This window comes from Sturnira hondurensis, unplaced genomic scaffold (genome assembly GCF_014824575.4).
Source record: "Sturnira hondurensis isolate 20B ecotype Veracruz unplaced genomic scaffold, ASM1482457v3 Scaffold0004998, whole genome shotgun sequence".
NCBI classification, from domain to species: domain Eukaryota; kingdom Metazoa; phylum Chordata; class Mammalia; order Chiroptera; family Phyllostomidae; genus Sturnira; species Sturnira hondurensis.
In genome coordinates, this window is record NW_028077629.1 from 5485123 (window position 1) to 5508048 (window position 22926).

General features: G+C 35.4%; 1 protein-coding gene across 2 annotated transcripts in view; it reads right to left on the reverse strand.

The window, feature by feature from the left end:
• Positions 1-4104: 4104 nt before the first annotated feature.
• CCSER1 (coiled-coil serine rich protein 1) overlaps positions 4105-22926 on the reverse strand; it is a 698243-nt gene continuing 679421 nt past the window's right edge. For both annotated transcript variants that reach the window (XM_037046097.1, XM_037046098.1), the window contains one exon: positions 4105-5307. In XM_037046097.1, the coding sequence (XP_036901992.1) occupies positions 5248-5307 (60 nt within the window). In that variant the 3' untranslated portion in view covers positions 4105-5247. The remainder of the gene's footprint in view (positions 5308-22926) is intronic.

Here is a 22926-nt window from a genome sequence, read left to right on the forward strand (position 1 = left end):
AGAAAAGATTTTTCTTATACACTATCATTTTACTTGCAATTGAAGAAAAAATTTTTAAAAATTGGACATTAGGATTACCATTCCATTCCGATAGACTATCATTCTCAAGTGAATGCTGGAAACAGAGCAGGTGAACATCACCTAATCACACTGACTGACAGAAAATGGGATCTCTAAGAAAACAAACAGTATCTGCCTGAGGAAGAGTCCTGATCTAAGGGTATTTTGATGGCAAGTCCTAGTTAAAGACTGATTTGAATAATAAACTTAGAACCTGTAGATTTACGAGCATGGCTCCCTGAAAAACGTCACACGGATAGGATATAAAATGCAAGTGTTCCATGGATGGATCTTTCTCCTACTGTGTGAGGCAACCCCACAAACCCTCTCTCTGAAATCAGATGTATTGCTCTGGGTCAGATCGCAGATGTGCAGGGAGGATAAAAGAGCAGGAAGGGTTGCCCTCCCCACCGCAGAACTGCCCTCTTTCGCCTAAGCTTGACTTGCAGAACTGAAAAAAATTATAAAAGCTTGGTACTTGCGTAAGATCTACGATTTGTGTGAGTCCCATTTGACAACATGATTCTTTGTGTTAGCTCCCCACCCATATTCTTCTTTCATTAAAAATCAACAATAAATTTCTCATGTATATATGACATATTGCTATTAGATGCCTTTGCCTTTTTAATCAAATTAATGCAAAAAAGCAAGTGTCTTTTGTTTTCTAAAGATTACTTTCCAATAAAACATTATAAAACAAAATATACTGTGTGTTTATGGAAATAAAATCTTACTCATATTTCATTTGTATTGCTGAAGTGCATAAGGTAGTTTTCAAGAAACTAGTCACTAATTTTTAGGAAACTATTCTCAACATTCATGTGGCTACACCCAAATGGCAGTCAGATGATAAAGATCCCCCAAAACATAAATGTTGTATAAAATTGTACGGATATAAGTGGACCTGTAAATCTACAGTAGCACGGTAACTTCTTAAAACACGTGCACGCCATAATACAAAGAAAATTAGTGTCTGTGTGGCACATTTATTACCAAATTAAGTTACATGTTCTCTCAAGTTCTTCTGCTTCTGTTAGTAAAAAAAGCAAACAATCAAAAAAAAGTACACATAAATCTTTTTTCAGGTCAGAAATCCTTACGTCTCATGAAGAAGAAACTTCTATGAAGGGCCTGAGTAGAAAGGCAACACATTTATTCATTCTCCCCGATCATTACACTCAAAATGTACTAGTCTGCACACCTTCAGATTGTTTATCAAAGTTCAAGCTTCCTGCTATTCTTCTTACAGGGTGCAGGAACACTTCCTTCATCTCTTGAGACTTATATTTCTTTAAATATTAAAAACTTAAAAATAAACTAAACTAAATCTTAGAGGGAAGCATGGCACAATGATATTACCCTTGCTGCCATCCTTGTTTTTCTCCATCGGAATTCATTTAGCATGCATTCGTCATTTCATACATGTGTGTACTCTGACCATAATGTTTATAAATCAAAGATGCAATGAATAGCTTTCAGGTGTTAGGAATAGTTTCCAAAAAGTATCTTATTATCATTTGAGCCTCCTGTTCATAAACCTCCTGTATGAGCATCAATATACAGCATTCAAACAGGAAAACAGGAAAGCAGAGAGCAGTTTTCACACAGTAAAGGTAAGAGAATACCCAGTAGATGTACTCGATGTTTGATCTGGGGTTAAAAAATAGGGTGTTTATATTTCCTTTCCCCCCATTTTACAGTCTACCTTACTCTTTTCCATAACAAGTAGTGGTATAAATGTATTATGCAAATTCAGATACTCAACAGACATCCCATGGAAGGCACAGGACAATCTCACAGTTCCCTGTGCTTATTAACATCAAGAATATCAGCTCATTTCAATGGAGGATACATATGTCAAACTACCTTTGACATGTGGACATCTTTCAACTATATACATCAAATGAAATTGGTTTGTTTGAAAACATATAAGATACTATTAACATTTTTTAATGGTTCCAGCATATCATAATGGTGATTGCTGTTACCAAAAGGCACCAAGAAGAGAGAGATTTATTTTTTATTTTTTATTTTTAGAAAGACTGATTATACATAAGAAATTAAGATAGGCTGGGACTATATTCAGAAAGTCCTATGAGGACAAATAGGCACAAAATACAAAACATGAAAAGCATCCCTTTGTTAAATTTGGACATTCCTGCCTCCAGTTTGGACAGTGCTAGCATCCAATAAAATGTGGGAAAGGAAGTACATTTTGTTCTCTAAATAAACAATATTTAAAACAATATCAAATTTATGTGGTTATGCAAAGTTATATAATTTTGAACAGTTTAGCAAAGAAGTTTTCATGTGTCATAATAAAATCCATATGTGCACAATAAATACTATTTTAGAATTACCAATATCTTTTAAAACAAGCATATGTCATAATTTTAACCAAGGAGAATAAGTTGCCTATATTTTAAAATATGATAAATAAAAACATTTAACATGCATATATTCCAGGGCACTACAAATTAAATTTTCAGAATCATTTTTTTTAAGTAAGAAGTTTTTCAAGAACGTTTAATATGCCAAATTTACAGTATATTAATAAATTTTATAAGGTTGAAGTATAGTCCCATTTTTAAACATTGCTCTGATTTTTTTTAATAATTTTTTTTATTTAATTCTTGTTCAAGTACAGCTTTCTGTCTTATATTCCCAACCCTGCCCGCCCCCCACCCCATGCTCCCCACCTCCCTCCCATTTCCACCCCCCACCCTTAGTTATTGTCCATGTGGCCTTTATACTTGTTCATGTGTTAACAACTGTAAAAATATCTAGCAAAGGTGTCCAGGTTTTCCTTCTTAGAACTTCTCTATATTTAAATAAGTACTTCTTACTATCATAAAATTTCCTTAGCTTATATATTACATATCTTAGACAGTTAACCATTAACATGATAAATCATAAAAATTATTTCTGACTCATATATAAATTTAGAGAAATTCAAGCTTTAATAATATCCCATATACAGTATATAATTACCTAAATATTTGCACATGTAATATTGAAATCATCTGGAATTTGTTGTATTGAGGCTAGCAATCATGCAATCCATAAGCAATCTGAAATCAGGAAAATAAACCAAATCCTGACCTTTGATCTGGAATACCTGAGCTCAATCCATGGCTCTAAAACCTGTTAGAAGGTCTCTTGAGAAAGTCACTCAACCTTTTCAAATTCTGCTTTTCTTATTTAGAAAATGAATATAGTTAAGCTTTCCCACCTCTTATTTTTAGTTGGTGACCGTCAAGCATAAATATTCAGGCATGATGGTGAAGCACAGTGTTTCCTTTCAGCAGTAGATACTAAGGGTGCACTACTTGCAACAGGCAGATACATTTTGATGCATCTTCCTTCTTCTGTGGGTAATAATTATCGACCTTAGTTTCATTACACCCTGAGATACAGTACAGCAATGACAATGGTTCTTCCACATTTCTCTAAAAACAATAACAACACCCCCATGTTTATCCTTGATTTTAATTCACTTTTAATGTAATCAACAAATACAAAACATTTTATAGTTACATGGACAGATTACATAATAAAGATTGCGAGGAAATCCAAATATACTTCTCCATGAAAATAAAACTAACCTGTTTTCCAAGCAGGCAGCACTGAAATGTCTTACTGGTAGTAAAGAGAAATCCTAGAATTGTGCCATTTGAGATAGGTATCTTTTTGTTTGTTTGTTTATTCTATTTTTGTTTTTAGTGTGTATTGATGGCTTCTGCTACACTGCTTTTGAGCCAAAAGTACCTTTCTTTATTGACTTAATCTATTTGCTAATACAAAGGGTTATTTTTCTTTGTATCCTAGTCAAAATATCTTTAATTAAAATCTTTCTTCTTCAAAATGATATTTACCCTTTGAGTTGATAAAAATCTTACCAAGGAAGTTCTTTATTGTAGGTGATGGGGTTTGTTATACTCCCTACATTTAAAGATTGTAGGGAGTATATATTGATCGCTGTAGGGCATATATTGTATAAATGTATACATTTAAAGATTGTAGGGAGTATATTGATCATTCAAATATAAAATAGGATAATGAAAAGAAAGAGAAAGAGATAGGATAGAAGAATAACCTCTAAAAACTGTTAGAGAAACAGGGTTTTGAATCTGGAATAATAGAAGTTGTTGCTTTAAGTGGCAAAATCAACAAGGAGACACAGAATGCTTTTATTAAATAAATAATTATTAATTTATTTTAATATTGTGGTTTAAGCCCCACATTTGATCATGGATATTATATGTTACATAGTAATTCAAATAATTTAAGAAAATTTATAACATATTTCTGAATGATACCACCATTGACCATGATTATTTCACTGCTTCTCAGCTGTGCAACTATTCTGCTCCCCTGAACCCCACCCACAACACTAAGCCACTCTCTGAGCTCCATCACTCATCCTCGAAATAAGCCACCACATTCAAGGGTGCCTTCTTGCCTCCTAGCCACTGGGTAATCACAGTGAACTATTATAGAAAGTCCACAAACAGGCACAGGCCAAAATCAGGTGGAGATGCCAAGTCCAGGAGGTAGGCTTTCATTCATGACACATTCAAGAAATTTCCCTCAATGTAAGATTCACATCCAAAAAAGTTTCTTCACTTGTTCAGCCATACAGTTTTTTGACTTTCTGTAGTTAGAATACACCTCTTCATTATTCCATTTGAAGACATATTGCTTTTATTTTTTTATCTCAGTATGAGAAAAAATAGACCATTTAGTTCTTCAGTAGAAACTTGCACTTGGATGGGAGAAACATGAAACATTTTTTATAAACTTACCAAATGTACATAGAAGATATAAAATTAAATGAAGACTATAACCAGAGACACATGATATGGATGAGAAACTTGAACAAAAAATATGTGCTGCCAAGTGGAATATTACATTTCAGAATAGTGGCACATAGATATAATTTTAAAATAAAAGTCTATTTTTGTTTTAAAAGTACAATAAGAATAAGGTAGGAATGTGTTACTTGAAACTTCCATAAATATTTTATGCAATTTGTTCAAATGCAAAAAAATGCATATTTGGAATGGAAACATCTGTTTTACATGCTCTGAAAAATAGCTAACATGTAATAATGGAAAATTTATTATATTCAACATTTAATATGTCACCAATTCTTGATGCATTCCTATGGACAAATATTGATTTAAACTAGGTTGAAACATGTACTGGTTTAAATAAACCTTCAGTGCATGTAGGATTCCACAGGGCCTTGAAAAGAAGAAAACAAAAAATGAATGAATGACATCAAATTAATAAAACAAAATGAAATGAAACTTAATATGAACATATAAAACACTTGAACACTTAAATAAAAAAACATGGACCGATGTAAAACTGTTTTACTTATTATTTTCTAAGTCAAAACTGCTATTGAAATTTACTAAAATATTTATATTAATAATGCTTACAGGTTCCCAACTTCGAATGAACTATGCTCTACTATTAAATACAGTATGAAAGAGGGAAGATCAATGAGCTAAATTTTATTATTTCCTTGTTTTTGTAAAGTAGATAAAATATAAGAGTTCTACTCAACTCTTTCTTCTTTGTATTCTTCAAATAGAAAACCTCAGAAAAATTAAATGATTAAGGAATAAGTAAGTCTCCCACAGCTCTCCTGGCACTGTTGTAAACTCCATTTAGTTAAAATCTGAGGTCCTAAGCGCACTGCTACAACAGAATTTTGTCAATCTGCAGTGATTATTATTGTTATTTTTTAAAATATTTTATTTATTTATCTTTAGAGGGGAAGGAAAGGAGAGAAGGAGAGAAATATCAATGTATGGTTGCCTCTCGTGAGTCCCCTGCTGGGAACTGGCCTGCAACCCAGGCATGTGCCCTGACTGGGAATTGAACCGCGATCGTGTGGTTCGCAGGCCCGTGCTCAATCCACTGAGCTACATCAGCCAGGGCTATTGTTATTTTTAAATTTCTATATTTTATTGCCGTTTTAAGTGATGGAAAACTAAAACATCTCAAAGGCTTTCATCTTAGGAAATAAAAGAAGCTCCTTTGTTTAAATAATATGGATAAAAATAAATATAAGATCCAAGAAATGTAGAACATTTCTACATTAGTAGAAAGTACCTGCCCCAAAGTAAGGTAGAATTTAGTTGGAGAGATATAAATATATAAAAGATGATTAACATACATAAATCATCTTCTGATAAATGGAAATAAATGTAGAAAAGATGTATTACAAGATGATTGGTTATATGTAAGTGTATAGGACATGCGGACAAATACAAGCATTTTTACACACCTATATCAATGTGTATCAAGAACTGATAGACAGTACTGAGCACTACAAGAAGCAGGTTTTAGAACAATGAGAACTGCTGAAGGAGCTCTATGACATAAGAGATCACTCCCAATTTGGGTGGTCAAATTGAAGATATGAGATTGGAGCATGGCCGCAAAAGAAAGACATACTATAGGGGAGAGGTTATTCCAGATAAAATGGTTAAAACAACAAAACAAACAAGCCGAAACAGTAAACAGTAGAGACAAGATAGAGCAATGTATGTTGGAGTAATTAAATGGAATAAAAGGTTTATGTTTAGGAACACTAGGAGGAAAATTGCATAAATAAGTAAAGGTATAATTTTATTAGCTATGGATGCTGCTTTGAGGAATATGACTTTTATCATTTAAGTCTAGTGAGCCATTGAGAGAGAGTTTTAAATATAACACAATGTAAGCTGTGTGTGTGTTTTTGTATGTTTGCTTGTTTTATCTTCGTAAATCTATTTGTGGTGCTACATAGATTAGAATATGTACGGCCTGTAAGTAGGAAGACAAGACCCAAAACAATGTGAAGTCCTAAAGCAGCAAGCAGTATTAGAAGGTAACCATTCTTCATAATATGATTTCCTCTGTCAAGATGCTTATTCCAGTGTTGTTAACAATTGACCCATCTCTCAAGTTACAGCTCAAGGGCAACATCCTCAGAACGGTCTTCCCTGATGAGTCTTTTCTAGGCACAAGATCTCCTCTTCACCTGATACATCTCTTCACTCCATCCTTCTGCTTATTTTCACCATGGGCCTTATCACTGTGAAATTCTCTTATTTGGTTCTCTCATTTTTCTAATTTACTATCTGTCTTCATCCACGAGAATACAAAGTTTATAAAGAAAGGGAACTTCCCTATCACTCATTGTTACAATCGCAGTGCCTGGAATGCCCTTATTTTTTTTAATGATTATATAAATGGAAAGGTAACTATCTCATGACAAAAGTAACCACAGGGCTATAACTGTACATTACGGATAGGTGCAGATATATATTTGCCAACCAAACATTTATGAGAAAAGTTTGCAGAATCACTAAGACTAACAAACATTTAAAAGATGCCCAGTGTTCAGACCTGTTCCCTAAATGCTAGCTAGGCCAATGTGCAAAGACAGGGAACATAGTCTTATATCTTTATGCATTTGAGAAATCTGGAATTCTGCCTTCCACAAAACAGAGGTTGCTCTAGTGGCCTCACCCACATCACAAACCTAGACTTAAGTCAGCCCACACTTGTGGGCCACACTTCACTGTTTAGAAAACCTAACATATTCAATCACAATTCAACTCAGCTCTAACTCCCTCACCTTACCCTAGAACACAGAACCTCCCAGCCAGTCCTGCTCCATTTTGAGTTGCTTCTTCTAATGCTCGAAAGAACTTGCTCCTGCCCATAATGCCTTAGGGAGAGTGTTCCACTGCTTGTGAGGCAGCACACTCCGCAATCTGTGGATGATTCCCCTTCAATGAAGGACGTCAAACTCATCACTAAATTCTGTACTTTTGTCATTGAACAGACTGGCGGTGAGGATGGAATCTGAAGAAACCTTCTGAAGATTCTGGGAGTGGCGCCCAGACACAGGGTGAGGCACCACAGAACCCTTTAGGTCTGCTGCCTCTAGGACCTCCCGTAAACTTCTCTCAGATTGAGCTCCACTTATGTTGCATTCTGAGCTCTTCGAGGTTTTTTGTTCTAATCCTACCTACCAGAAAAGGAAGAATCAGGGTGTGAGAGGCCTCAGGTTTTCACAATGAGACCTACAGATCTCATGAACTGTGCACAGGTAGCCAGAAATGGTAAATCTGTTTGAATTAGAAAATATTATTTTAACAAAGAACAACAATGGCTACCTCTCACTCCAAAGAAAACAGGGACATAGTATCTGGGATTCTTGCCCTTTTTATGATAAAGAATTAAGCTGTAAACCACTTTCCATTTCTAAAACATTGCCAAGAAATAACCAAAGATAATTTAGAGTTGCAGTGGCCATTTTGGGGCTTTGATAACCTAGATGATGTTTTATACTTACAAAGGGCCTTTGAAGGTAGAGATTCAAATGCTAAACAAAAAGAATGGGATACTTTCTTTGATTAGTATGGTGAAGTGTAAGCTTCTAAATCAAAAATTGTGTCCTTTAAACAGTCATTACAAAAAGCCACTCCACAGTTAAAACAACATAAATTGAAAAAATCAGAAAAGGCCCTATATAGATCAACTCTGATCCCAACTGTACCCCATGCTTTCACTTCCCTTCTTAACTACCCTGAGATTCTCAATTCGCTGTTGGAGTTTCCTTTCCATTCGGAATATCTTTTCACTCAATTCCCTTTTGTTATCCTCACCTGAGAATATGTTTTCATTGATTTTTTTTTTTTACAGAGAAAGGAAGGGAGAGAGAGAAAAACATCAATATCAGAGAGAAACATCTATAGCTTGCTTCCTTCCATGCCTCAACTGGGGATTAATCTCAGAACCTAGGTATTACCCTGACTGGGAATCAAACCCACAACCTTTTGGTGTAGAGGATGATGTTCCAAACAACTGAACCGCCTGGCCAGAGCATCAGTTCTCTTTTAAAAGTCAGCCAAAAGAAAATCCTGTAAAGGATTTTTACAGGATTTATTTTTGTCAGATAAAGACAAGGATGCCCCTAAATTTATTCCTCATCCCAAGCCAATTTTTACACCACGGACCAAGGCTGAACTATGAGTCACAGTAAAAGACTTCCTAAAACCAAAGGGGGATCCTCAAAAACTTTACAGAGGAATTTAGAATCCTGATCAATGCTTCTTGATGCACATTGTGGCAGGTCCCCAAAATGGCTAGAGTCGAGCTAGATGGAACCTAAAGAGGCACTGCAATCAGAAGCTCAAGCTACCACCAGAGATGCTAGATGAGCCTGTAAAATAGCTCAAGATTTTTTTAAGGGCCATTCCCAGAATATTTCCGCTAAGAACAAACTGAACTCTAGTTCAATCTGGCAGATGAAAAAAGGATGAATCAGTAGCAGATTTTAGAACTAGATTTGAATCTTTATTTCTGAGATACTCAGGTTTTACTGAAACAACTTCTCCAAATCAATTTGTCCTCATGTCCCTCTTTCTGCATGGCCTCTTCCCAGATCTTTCTAGTATGACGGGTTGAACAGACAAGAATGGGGAGTCATGAATACTGATGAAGTTTGAATTCTGGCTGAACACTTTGAATGCACTTTAGAATTAGAAAAGAAAAGCCACCAAACCCATGGCCCTCCAGCTCCAAGGGCCTCAGTCAACAAACAAGCCGCCTTAATATTTTAAACTTCAGGAGACCTGACCTAAACAAGCCTGGCTCACAGCCCCATGACACATACTTGAAAACATTGGAAATTGGGGGGAAAAACTGTTTCCAAAGAAACATATGTTGAACCCGTCTTCCATACTTCTCAAACAACCTCAGTGAAGGGACTCCTAGGGACATACACAAAAGCTGCTTTTTATAGTCCCACTAAATGAACACAGAAAAATTCAAATCAAAATAAATAAAAAAAACATGTACAACTTTAGTAGATACAGGATAGACTTTGCATATGCTAGGCCATAACATTTTAAAGCAACCATCCTGCAAAATAAAAAGCAACATAAAATAGTGGAGGATTCATATAAGACCCAAGGGCCAGACTGGCCCAGATGACTGACCCTAGGACCAACCTCCTCCATACCTGTCTACTCTATGACTCAACCCCTTTGAATTTAATCAGCCAAGACCCTTTATCTAAATTACAAGGGCACACATTTCACTTCTGATGGAAAAATTACCCTCAAATTCTCTGAGCAAGCTGAATCAGAACTATTATGAGCCTACAGTACGTTATAGGAGGTACTGAAGATGAGTCATCCTAGGAGACTAGAGTCACCTAAGGCTTGCTAGACTCTCGGGTAACTGCACTAGTAGACAATGAAAAACTAAGAGTGCTGAACACGTAGAAGTCCAAACAGATTCTACTAAGCTTTTGCCTAAATTGCTTCAATATCCATTAAATTGAGAAGCTATGCAAGGGTTCATCCTCATTATAAAATATTTAATTCCCAAGGGTTATTCTCCCCTTGCACCAACCAAGTCTTGTAACATTCCCATTCTTCCAATTAAAAAGCCAAAAGGGCAAAGATTATGAGTTGGTCGTGATCTAGGGGCAATAAATTAAGTTGTGATTTCGCATTTTTTAACCCCAATCCAAATACCTTATTACCACAATTTCCAAGAAATCCTAAACAATTCACAGTGGTAAACTTATGTCCAACTTTCTTTAACATCCCTGTGGTTCCAACTAGACAATATTTATTTACATAAAGCAATCAGCAATATACTTGGACCATAATGCCTTAGGGATTTACTAAAGTTCCCACATACTTTTCCCAAGCCCTCTATCAAGATTTACCACCCTATGATTCCAACAGGGGTCCTCATTTTTACATGTGATGATGTGTTGCTATGTTTTACTCAAGAAGCCTCTAATTTAGACTCAATAGAGGGTGAGGCAAAAGTAGGCTTACAGAGTTTATTTTTGCATTATTATTCATTAATTATTGTATTATTTTCCATATGAATAACTGTAAACCTACTTTGTCTCACCCTTTATTTATTCTAACAGTTGGCAAAGGTCACAAAGGAAAAGTGTCAGTTTTGCAAACAAGTTGTCTAAAGTTCAGGACATGATTTAAGCATTTAGGAGAAACTCTTTCCAAAGTGTATGCAATTAATACAAAACTTTCTAAAATTTTACATACACACACACACACACACACACAAATCCTCGGTGGGCTTTTAGGATATTTCCAGCTTCAGATTCCTAATTTTTCCTCTGAAGCTTTCCCCTTTTATGGATTCATCAAAACCTCCACACTGGAACTCTTACCATGGGAAAGAGAAGCATGAATAAGCATTTATTGACCTTAAAAAAGCCCTCCAAAATCCCCCAGCTTTGGGCCTACTGGACTATGACCAGTCTTTTACCTTATTCCTCCGTGATAGGAATAACCAGGCTTTAGGAGTTTTAACACAAGACCAAAGTGAAAGAATGAGACCTAGCACATAACAGCGTGCAGTTAGACTCAGTAGCTAGAGCTTTACATAAACTGTTTTAAGGAAGTAATAGCTGCAGCTAAATTAGCAGAAGTCTCAGCATATCTGACCTTAGGAAATTACGTGTATCTCCAAACACATTATGCTGGTCAGAGTCTTCTAAGCTCACCTCCAACTTAACACCTTTCCTTAAGCAGACTCTTCACTTATGATCTACTTTTATCTCCATCTACATACATCTTAAATGCAACCTTAATCCTGTACTTTACTTCCCTTATCAGGTAAAAAGAAGAACATGACTATGAGACAGGTACTTTCCAATCAGTTACCCATGCCTAGATTTAAAGCATATACTCCCATATAACCCAGATTAAATCATATACATGGACAAGTCTGAAATAAGCAGGGGAAATATTAAGTTGATTATGCAGTCACTACTGACCAGGAGATAACTGAATGCAGATCTCTCCCACAATGTAGTTCAGCACAACAGGTGGAGTTACTTTCCTTGACCAAAGCATGCAAAATCATTCAAGAAAGTCAGTTAACACTGACACCAATGGCACTATGCCAATTTTGGAATGTTATAAGAAGAGGTTTTCCAACTTCAAGCAGCAATCCTATTAAAATTTGGTACAAACAGAGGAACTCCTCTCTGCCAATTTACTTCCCTCTAAAATACAATGTAATTAAGATTGAGACTCGTACTAAAGGACCTAAGTCCAAATATCAGGGAAATATCTTGGCAGAGTTTCATGCCAAAGCCACTGGATCCCGAGATTGGTAAGATCCACTACATAGTTCAGAGGCTCATTCATTTTCTAACTCAACTCTTCACATCACAGGTCATCATTTCACAACAAATTACTTACCCTCCAACAAAACAGCAATACTGGAAAACAAAGGGTTGTAAATTCCATGAGGCCTCCAAGCCTGGGAGAGTCAGGAAGCACCTGGTTCCCCCAGAGCCACACTCAAGGTGCCCCTACACCATACCTTATGCCCCATGATGCACCAAAGAACAGAAAAAATATGATATTGGTGGGGGAATTGCTGTAAGTAAGACTGCAACTAAAGTAATTAATGGGTATAAGACCTGTCAAACTCATAACTCCGGTAAGCTATCCAAGTTTCAGGGGAACAGCTCCATCACTGATGAAACCACTTAAACACGCAACTGGATGTCATTTAATTGCTCTGGCACAAGGTTATCAACCTGTACTAGTTATTGATTGCTTATTTTCTGGGTGGATTGAGGCCTTTCCCTATAGAAAGACTGACACCTTTTCTGTTGTTTCCCCCAAAAAAACTTAAAACATGTTACCCCAACTTGAGATATACCTAGATAAATTTCCAGTGACTAAAGGATCTTTTTTCACTGGACAAATTGTGCAGGCCATCAACAAGAGTCTCCATACCAGGTGGCACTGTCATTGTTTTGTCCTTCTTCAATCAGCAAACAAAATTAAAAAACAAAAAACAAAAAAACAAGGGCATGGTCAAAATTGAACCACCAAAGTTTTCATACTCCACAGAATCCCCATGGCCTACAAATCTTCCTCTAGCCCTATGTACTATAGGGAGAACATCAAGTGGAAACCACAAGTTAGTTTCTCATGAAATTATCACAGGGAGACTGGTGTCACTTGTGGTCAAGCCTCTTATTGACATGCCTCTTGTTTATCCCAAAATGGTACTTGAATGCAAATCTCTAAAGTATGACACCAAGGTTCATTTCCAGTGGGTTGAGGAAGACTCTCCCAACCCAGAGTCCATTAACTTTCCTCCCCACAAACTGAAACTTGAGTCTCATGAAAGAGACATAAAAAATCTGCCTCTGTACCTCGGTGGAAGGAACTCTGTCAAGTGCTTCTCCTACCAACACAACTGCTGAACTTCCAGGCATCAGACCATGCCCCCGCCCTGTCTCAAATGAAGCCGGCACAACCTGCTTCATGGACTTGAGCTCTCACCACTAGCCTTCAGCTCAAGTAGACTATTTCCACCCAAGATGTCAAATCATACCTTTATATTTTAACCTCAAACACAAAACACTTCCTTTTCCTCTTTTTTTACCTTTACATTGGCACTGGCTGGGAAAAATAATGATGTTATCTATACCTCCCCCCAGGACACTGCTGATGGGGATATCCTTTCAGACTACAGGGTTCGTCATCAAAAACTCTGATCTTTCCATGATGTTAAAAACATCCTGGTCCTCCCTGTGATTTTTTTTTCTTCTATTCCTAATGTTGCCATAAACTACAATCAAATACCCTTAGAAGTTACTTAAAAGTCTGACTTTGACAGTCAGAACTCTCTGCGCCTTGCTTTAATCTCTCCATTATCATTATCATATGAACTCAGACGAGAATAACTTTAAAAACATTCTGACGGCCATGTTTTTATGATTAAATACAAACTGCCTCTGGCCTAGATCTGCAACTTTTTCTGCAACTACTTGCCTCTGCAGAGCTTAGTACATTTATTTTAGAATAGAAAATTATCCTCCCAAATGTGATGAAATCTCACAGACCCATGCTTTCCTGAGAAACCCCCTGCTGATAAGTCCGTTAATAACACTACTTTAGTGGGAGTGGTGTGTGCTCCAGCAGGGCTAATTTTTGTTCATGGCGTTTTTAAGGGAAAATATTCTTCGCAGGTTTGTCTATAGATGACCAGATGGCTAATGCTTAACCAGAGTGCCATTTGCATTACCTAATTGTACTCTAACATTCCACAATCAAACAGACTTCTCAGTAGTCAATTCTCTTCAATTTGCATTACTGAACAAAACAGGAGTGACCATGAGGCACTATGATTCATGGCTCACTTCCTTTGGAAGATCCCTACTCCTCTGGTTAGGTGTAAGTGCAAATGAAGCTATGATCAGGAACCTCTCCTTAATTCTTGAAGATATGGCAGAATCTACTGCTAACGCCACAGCTTCCCAACAAAAATCCTCCGAATCTTTGAGTAAAATTGTTCTTGATGGTAGGATAGCCCTTAATTATCCTGTAGCACAGCAAGGAGGCATCTATGTTGTGGCCAACACCACTTGCTGCGCCTGGATTAGCACCTCTGGGAAAGTCCAGACTCAGCGACATTAGGATCACAGAACAAGCCAGCTGGCTTAAGTAAGTGGCTCCTTCAGTGGGGCCTTCTTTTGATCAATTAGATCACTGTTGGTTTGGATAGTTGGGACTGTGGCTTCAGAGTGCCCTCGGATTGTTGGGTATCATCCAGACCAGAGTTCTCCTACTAGTCTTCCTGGTGGGCTGAGTTCTCTCAAATGCTTGAAATGCATGCATGCAGCTGCGGGGAACAGACAATGACCTCCCTCTCCCTGGCATGCCAAGGAGGATAAAGACAGTGGTCAGCTCAGAGACAGAGACCTCAATATCCTAACCTATGACTTCCAGTTGGAGATACAACCTGCCTCCAACATTAACAAAAAAAGCGGTAGCTCAGAATGGCACTAGGACCTTAAACTTTGATCAATACTCTAAGTACAACTCAGTACAACTGACAGCAATGGTCCACATGGGGCAATTGATAAAGGGGGTAATTGATAAAGAATTTGTTGATAAAGTGGAGGTGGCCTAAGCCACCTTGCAAATCTAAAATTAAGTCAGGCCACATTTATGGGAAACACCTCACTATTTAGGGAATCTAACACGTACTAACCAGAATTACTCAGCTTTAACTAGCTCATTTTACACTAGGAAATAGGGCCTAAGATCTGTTGGCCTTAGCAGGTGATCCCCCACCTTCTAGCCAATCCTGCGCTGTTCACCTTGTTGCTTTTAATTCTCTATAAAGCTCACTTTTGTCCAAAGCCCCTATGTGCTGTTTCGCTGCTATGAGGCACTACACTCCACAATCCATGGACTATTATTTTCCCTTGAACGAAGGGCATGGTACCCTTCACTAAGTTATACTATGTTTGTATTCAACGAGTGTATTTTAGGCATCCTGACATTCATATTTTAATAAAGCTCTAATCCAGATCCAGCTTTCATTGTTCTAGAAAATGTTAGTAAAACGAAGGAAAAAATATAATAGGTTGAATAGGTTCAGAGACACAAATGCCACTGAAACATATAATACTAACATTTCTCTTACCACAAAAGATCATAATATTCTAGGATTTGCCAAAGAGCAAGGGTAAAAGCCTCAACATTTCTCTGTCTGCAAGGAAATATTAAGGCCCAACTAATGATAATATGTGGTTCCCTATAAACACTCTGTAGACATACCAATAGTTTGAAAAATACAGTTCTCTGATTTTTTATGATTAACAACTCTGGAAAAACTGTAAATTAAGAAAATCATTTAAAATTAGCTCTTCTTGGGCTTTAAGATACAATGCATTCAATATATTGTCAAATTAGGGGAAAAAACTCCAAGTTTGAATATTTACATTTTTAAATTATATTTTTAGAAGAATAGTGTCTTTGTTTCCTCAAATTTTTCAGGTTATTTTATTTTTTATGAAAGTAGTATTTGAAATTAAACATAATCTACAAACATAATTTCATATCCTTATGGCAGTATTGGGGAATTTGCTTTTTTAAGTAATGTATTTTACACTGAAATTACAAACATTATTATTATAAAAGCACATATGTTCATCGCAAAATGTGAGAAAAAGAGATAAGCAGAAATAAGGATTTAAAATGTCATATTCCTAACAACCAGAGGTGATCCTATCAACTTTAATGTACTCATTTTCACATTTTCTTCCATACCAAAATGAGACCATACAGTATATCCTGTTTTTGAAGTTACTCTACTTGCTGCCTTTCCCCCCAGTTAATGACTTCTATCCTTCCATGCCAATATATTTTTCATGTTATCTAACAACTGTCATTCAAATGTTCTCAAATATACTGCAAATACAGGTTACCGCTGAACTGCCCAACCCAAGATTCAGTCCTGTACCATCTATTACATGCATTTAAATGCTATTTAAATCTTGCTTCTAATTTTTAAAACATGAAATAGCCTTTTCTTTTACTGGGAAAATTTCTAAGCATGCCAAACAATAGAAAGACTGGTACCATTAACATCTGCACAGCCATCACCTAAACTCAGTAATTCAGAGTTGTATAGTCACTTTTGCTGCTTCTCTCTCCCAACATATATATACACACAATTATATATACATGTTGCATTTGTCATATGTTTTGATAGTTTCTTTAATAATGACAAGCCCCCAATTTTTAATGGCACTTTCTTTTTTAAGGGTACATGTCGGTTCTCTCAGAATACTGCTAACTTGGGACATGTCTAATTGGTAACTTGTGACATTGTTTTATGTATCCATCTATATCCTGCATTTACTGTATACTGAAGGGTAGGCAGGTAAGCTTGAGTCATCTCAAGTTAGATGTTTCTGCCTATCACTCTATACTCTTTCAGTGGGCAGAACTAAATATATTCCTTAGTAAATTACAAATTCGTATTGATAGTTTTGATTTGAATTTATATTACAGGGTTTCTTTTTCCTTTATAAATTTTTATAGTTATATTTATTTTCGCTCATCCTGAAATACCTTGAGTACTAGTAAAGTCTACTGAATTATTAGTTGAATTTTATAGCATTCCTAAATAGTTTCAAAATTATTATAGTAGCAATATAATTGTGCCACTGAGTCAAATTTTAGATTTTTTTGCAGTTTTCTTTGTCCTTTATAGCCAACTAAGATATACAACCAGAGAAAGGGTGCCAAAACACTTTAAATTGTTTTTCCCCCTGTGGTTATTATAGCAATTTGATGTAGAATTAAGTTCATCTATTTCAAGAAGACTTTAATCTTTTAGTTTTCTTTTTGTCATCAAAACTCTATTAAAATATACACTTAAAGAATTTTAATTCATTTTCTTATCTTCTCTACTGTTCTATACCTCTCTCTTGCTTCCCCTATTAATAAATAAATGGGTAAATACATGTATTTATTTTTTTGTTATCTGCATATATACAAAATACTATAAAAATGAAATACTATATAACTGCTTCACACCTTGATTGTTTCACTTATTGAGGTAGTCTAGCGACTGGGTCATATTGGGACACGGATATCACCCTCTTCTGAGAGGCTTCACAGCCCTACATTTTGTGAATAGCACCCATTACCAAATGGCCCTCTACTAAGAAACCTTTGTGTTGCTTTTTTTCTTATTTTTTAAAGTTTATTATTTATTGTATTTTCCCCCATTTAGTTCTTTTATATTCCCCTGTGTTGTTTTTCATTGTTACTTATTACAAATTATGCCCATTAAGGGAAACCTTCTGGAGATGCTGTTTCATATATGTGGATATGCGTGTTTAGGGTAGACTTGTAGAGATAACACTGCTGGATAGAGGAAAAACAACCATATTCAATTTTGTTACATTTTTTCGAAAGTCCCCTCTATGGGGATTTTGCCATATGACAACGGAGTTCTTTAAGAAGAAAAAATGTAAAAATAATGTTTAATATTTACATGCCTGAATAATATTCAGTAATTTAAATTATAAAATGAAAGTTATTTATTAATATTACAGTAAAATAATATTCATATTGGAAATGCCCAAATATATAAGTACATATGTTTAAGTACATGTAATGTATTTTTAGATAATGGTTCAGTGTTTATATGTTTAACATACTAAAAAAATCAAGATGGGCGAAAAAGCTTCTTGGAAGAAGCTACTCTTCTTCTCTAAAAAAAGAGTAGCAACACACACTCAAAAGAAGCGATTTTTGTATATTTTTATGATTTTTGTTAAGTTCCTTTTAGTTTCTTATTGATTAAGGCATGAGATTGAGTGATTACTGATGTTCCTTCCCTCAAAGAAGAAAAGTTAATCCTTTCACAATCAATTAGGATTTGTAGCAACTTTTCAAAAAGACTTCCAAGTAACATTTCTGGAGCAATATTAAGCATTTCTTAACATTTGAAAAGCTAAAAAATACTATATTTCCAATTCTACATTCATTTTTTTCTTAGGCTTAAAAAATCAACAGTTCAATTATCAGGTTATACTCTTGCAATGCAAAAAAAAATGACAAACCTGTTTAGAATACTTTTCTTTTTGAAAATTACTTTACACTAAACTGTATCTTAAAAAATTCCTTTCATGTGATGGATTAAATCTAAATCTATACATTCATTTATAAGCATAAAACCCTTAAAATAATGACATGTCTGAAGTCTCTAAGTATTCTGAATTGTAAATTGTACTCTCCTGGTATAAATTTTCTCAAAGTAGTTCAGCTTTATAAGTTTGAAGTACTAATTACCATTTTAACAATGTGGTGTCACATAAAAGTATCACTTCCTGGTACCCTTACTTTATAGAGCACAAGGTTAATGCTACACGTGGCTCCCTTTTAGAAACTTTCTGTAATGCAATATTGTGAGAATTTCCATTCCATCACCTGCTTGGTATAAAGCCAAACATTTATAAACCTTTTATCTTCCTTTAGCTCTTTATAGTCATTTATTATGAAAACACAACTTTATTTTGAAATACTTGCTGGACAACACCACAGACCCCAAATGGAGTCACTTGTCCTAAAGCCTGTGATAAACAAACCTAGATTTCATACCTCACCTAATAGCTGTTTCAACTACTCTTAGACACATAATATTAATCAACCAGTTTGGAATTTTCTGGTCAACACCAATAAGGTAATCTGTCCTGCGGGCCCCCTCCTAACCCCTTAGAAAGAAGAGGCAATCGGCAAGATAAAACCTCTTGCTGTTACCTTTCTCCCAAAAGATGGTACTCTTGTCTAAAAGTAATTGTTTATTTTCTTTTGTTGAATAGCTTCCTGGCCCCACCCTCTCTCTGATTTAAAAAAAAGCAAAAAGCAAAAGAAAAAAAAACCTTCCATTTTCACAACCCCTTTGGATTGCCTATTTGTTAGGTGAAAACTAACAAAGAATCATGAATCTTACATTAGTAAGATTCATTAATTGCTTAACAAAATCAGTTAGATCTTCAAATTTACTTGGTTGGATTTTGTTTAATAACACACTAATAATCTAATATTTTAATGTCTCTCCCCAAAATAATTAACAGTTAATTGGCAGAAGACACAGCCAGTGAAGGAGAACAGAATTTGCCACCCCACAATTGTCCTCTTTGATATATAAGTTATCTTGAGCTGCCTATTTTTAAGAAACTTAGATATAAGGTAAGCTTTAAGGGTATCATCTGTAAGACACATTTATATTTTAAGGGAAATCTCCATGTTTAAGCATGTTTTCATTTCAGTACCAGAAAGCACAAGATAACTAATTTCTAGAAACTCTTACCAATAGAGAAGTCATCCATTAAAATCTGCCTAACAACCAGAATATTGTGTTTTCTCTGGAAACCTCCCATATTGGTCTCCTATCTTCCCCACAGTTTTTTGTCTTTAGTTGGAGATACTATTTAAGGTGGTGGGTTGGGCGATTTGAGGAGTTACTCAGTTTTCCTGGTTATCTCCCATGTGTACACAGGATATTACATTTCTGGGGGGAGGGTTCCTCCATTAACCTGTCTCTCATTGGGAAGGATCTCAGTCAAGAACCAGGAAGGGTAGAGATAAAGTTATTTTTCCTTCCCTACATAATTTAAACTGTCCAAAGTAGTTTGTGTGTCTTTTATCATTTCATTTAATGAATATTTGTATAATTACAAGAGCTTTTTTAGTAAACTTCTAGTCTTGCTTTTCTCCATACAAATTTTAAGCACAAATTCTCTTAACAAGAGAACTATCAGTTACCTAATTGTTTGTAGTCAAAGCTGAATTAAAGACCTGGAGGCTTTCCAGAAATCCTCTGGCTCCTAGCTAAAGATTCAGGGTTTAACAAAGAAGTATTCAATGCAATACTGTAAAGGCAACTGTATGTTGACACTTAGGGTTTAAAATTACCGGTTGCCTATGCAGATCTGCATTTAATGATTTGTTCTAAAAGGTACAGAGTAGTCACTTCAGAATGTGTTAGATATAACAATATAATATAAAATAAAAGGTAGGATAACAATATGCACTTCTGTAGCTTTTGTTGTAAATAAAATAAAATAATGCACACTGATCTGTTATAGATTTTTAGTAAAAGTGATATTAGAGCCTTTTAGTTAATTTGTTTTTCACTAAGTAATCATTGAGTGCTTTCTATTTTTTTGTTTACTGGCATGTTTTTGATGAATGGGACACACTGATATATAATGAAGCCTAATTATACATTTAAAGTATATAAATTCAACTCTTGAAGATGAATGGTGCACAGAAAGAGAAGGGGGTAGAGAGAGAGAGCATGCGAAAAAGAGAAGCAAATGTAATTCACATAGCATAGTTGGACCAGTTCTCTCCACAGTGCTAATTCTGAGTGAGTGTGCCGGAGAGGCCACTGGGCAGTTCGCTCAGGTGGTGCTTCCCTGGTGAAAACTTCAGTACTGCATTGGGTCTGATTTTGGGTTTAACGGCACGGAATGCATTTTTTCCCATACTGCACGGCCTCTAAATGAAGCCAACTACTCTCACCTAAAGCTGTGGCAAGGCAAAGCAATTTGTTCTTACTGAATGCAGGTCTTTAAGGGGTTTTCATAAAGCACATATCACAAAGAATTTCTGACTAAATGGGATTCTCATCTCACCTTCTTCAAGTTTCACGGCTCATGTCTCCCCCTCAGACCTGCCTAGATCACCATGTTTAAAATTTCCAATCATAGCTCTGACTCCTGTCCTTAATGTTCACAATCATTCTTTCCTTGTGCTATTTTTCTTTTGTACATGGTACTTAGCACCTTGTAATGTAGTACATAATTCACTTTTTAAAAAATATTTATTATTATAAGTTCCCCTCACAAAATGCAAGTTCCATGAGGGACTATTTGTTGTTTAATTAAACGACGTATCTCCAGCACACAGAACAAGGCCTGGTTTCCGGAGGCACTTAGTAACACCTGTTGAATAAATTCATGTAGGAATTTTCAAAAGCAATGCCCTTAGAACTTCACCGCTGGAGGAGCTGTGATTCCTCTATTAACTATTAACAAGTACCTGTGGCAAACAATCATGTTTCCTGTAATTGTTTTTAATCAATGTTCTCGGTGAAACTTACCCTTAATGTAATATGAGAAACTGTAGTTCAAAAGAAAACTTGAACTATATCATTTGGTTTTTAAACCTGATTTTTTAATTTGTAAAAGACAAACAGAAATACCTGACATAAATAAATATAAATAAAGCATGTGGGGGAACGCTTTCATCTACTAAATGCTGTGGCATTTTGATGAATGATCAGAAGTATTGAGTTAAAGAAAATGATAGCAACAAATGGATCCCAAATAAAAAGCTTTAAAACTAGTTTATTAACAGGTAGGTAGGTGAGAGCCTAATTGATAGTTACTCAATTCTTAGAATAGGGCTTAATCCACAGGCTGGGACAAACATTAGCATGACCAGATAACTGTCTAGTAGCTAATAAAACAATGACAGTAAAAGCTAATAATTCTTATTACTTACATGATAAATACCTCCACATTTGCTAGAACTCCCTGCACACTACTAACTGTGCCAGGAGGACCTCCAAAATCAAATCTAAGGAAAAGTAGCACCAACTAAGAATGTATAGATAATCGCACCGAGCAGTCTTTCACAATGTGTATTTGTAATACAGCTAGTAATATTATTTTCCTAGCATAGAAGTAAAAAGCTATACTTATAAAGTAAATCCCACCTTTCAGAAAGTGTGTTAAAATGTTAAAAAAACATGCAGTGGTATGAGCATATATCACCAAACAGATTGACGTTTCACTCATACATGACTGAGGCGGAGTATGAGTGATGCCACAATTCAGTCAATTTCAAATAAATGAATAAAAACCACTAATGGTATTTATACAAACAGTGATTACTAATAATTTAATATTGATATACTCAACAGCTCAAAGAAAATATAAACAAAACATTCCAAGTTCAAAACTAATAAACATTATTATTATTAAATGTAAGTATAAAACACTCACTAAAAGAAGAACCTTTTTAAAAATGTTAATACTTTTGTCTAAAATAGCAAAGTAGAGACCCTGCAATAGTTCTACATTCAGGCACACATTGAAAGAAAATGTACACGCAGTCAATTAGTCACATGGAAAAAGGCAGGTCTTCTGCAGAATATCACAAGGAAGTTAAAAAAGGTTATCCATGAGGATGTCAAATTAGTAATTAAAATACCCGAATTTTCTCAGTGTTAGAATATAAAATCTACACTGCAGCATTTTGGCTATTCATTCCCAATTATTTAAACCAAAATGTTACTTTTGTAGTCCAAAAGTAACATTTGGATTCCAACTATAGTAGTCCAAACTATAAAACAGAGAGATAGCATATGCACTATGTTGAAGCATCTATTTATATAGCTGATGTAATCAGAACAATATTCCCTACCTCTTAATGCAATCTTATAAGTGGCAACATTACTACT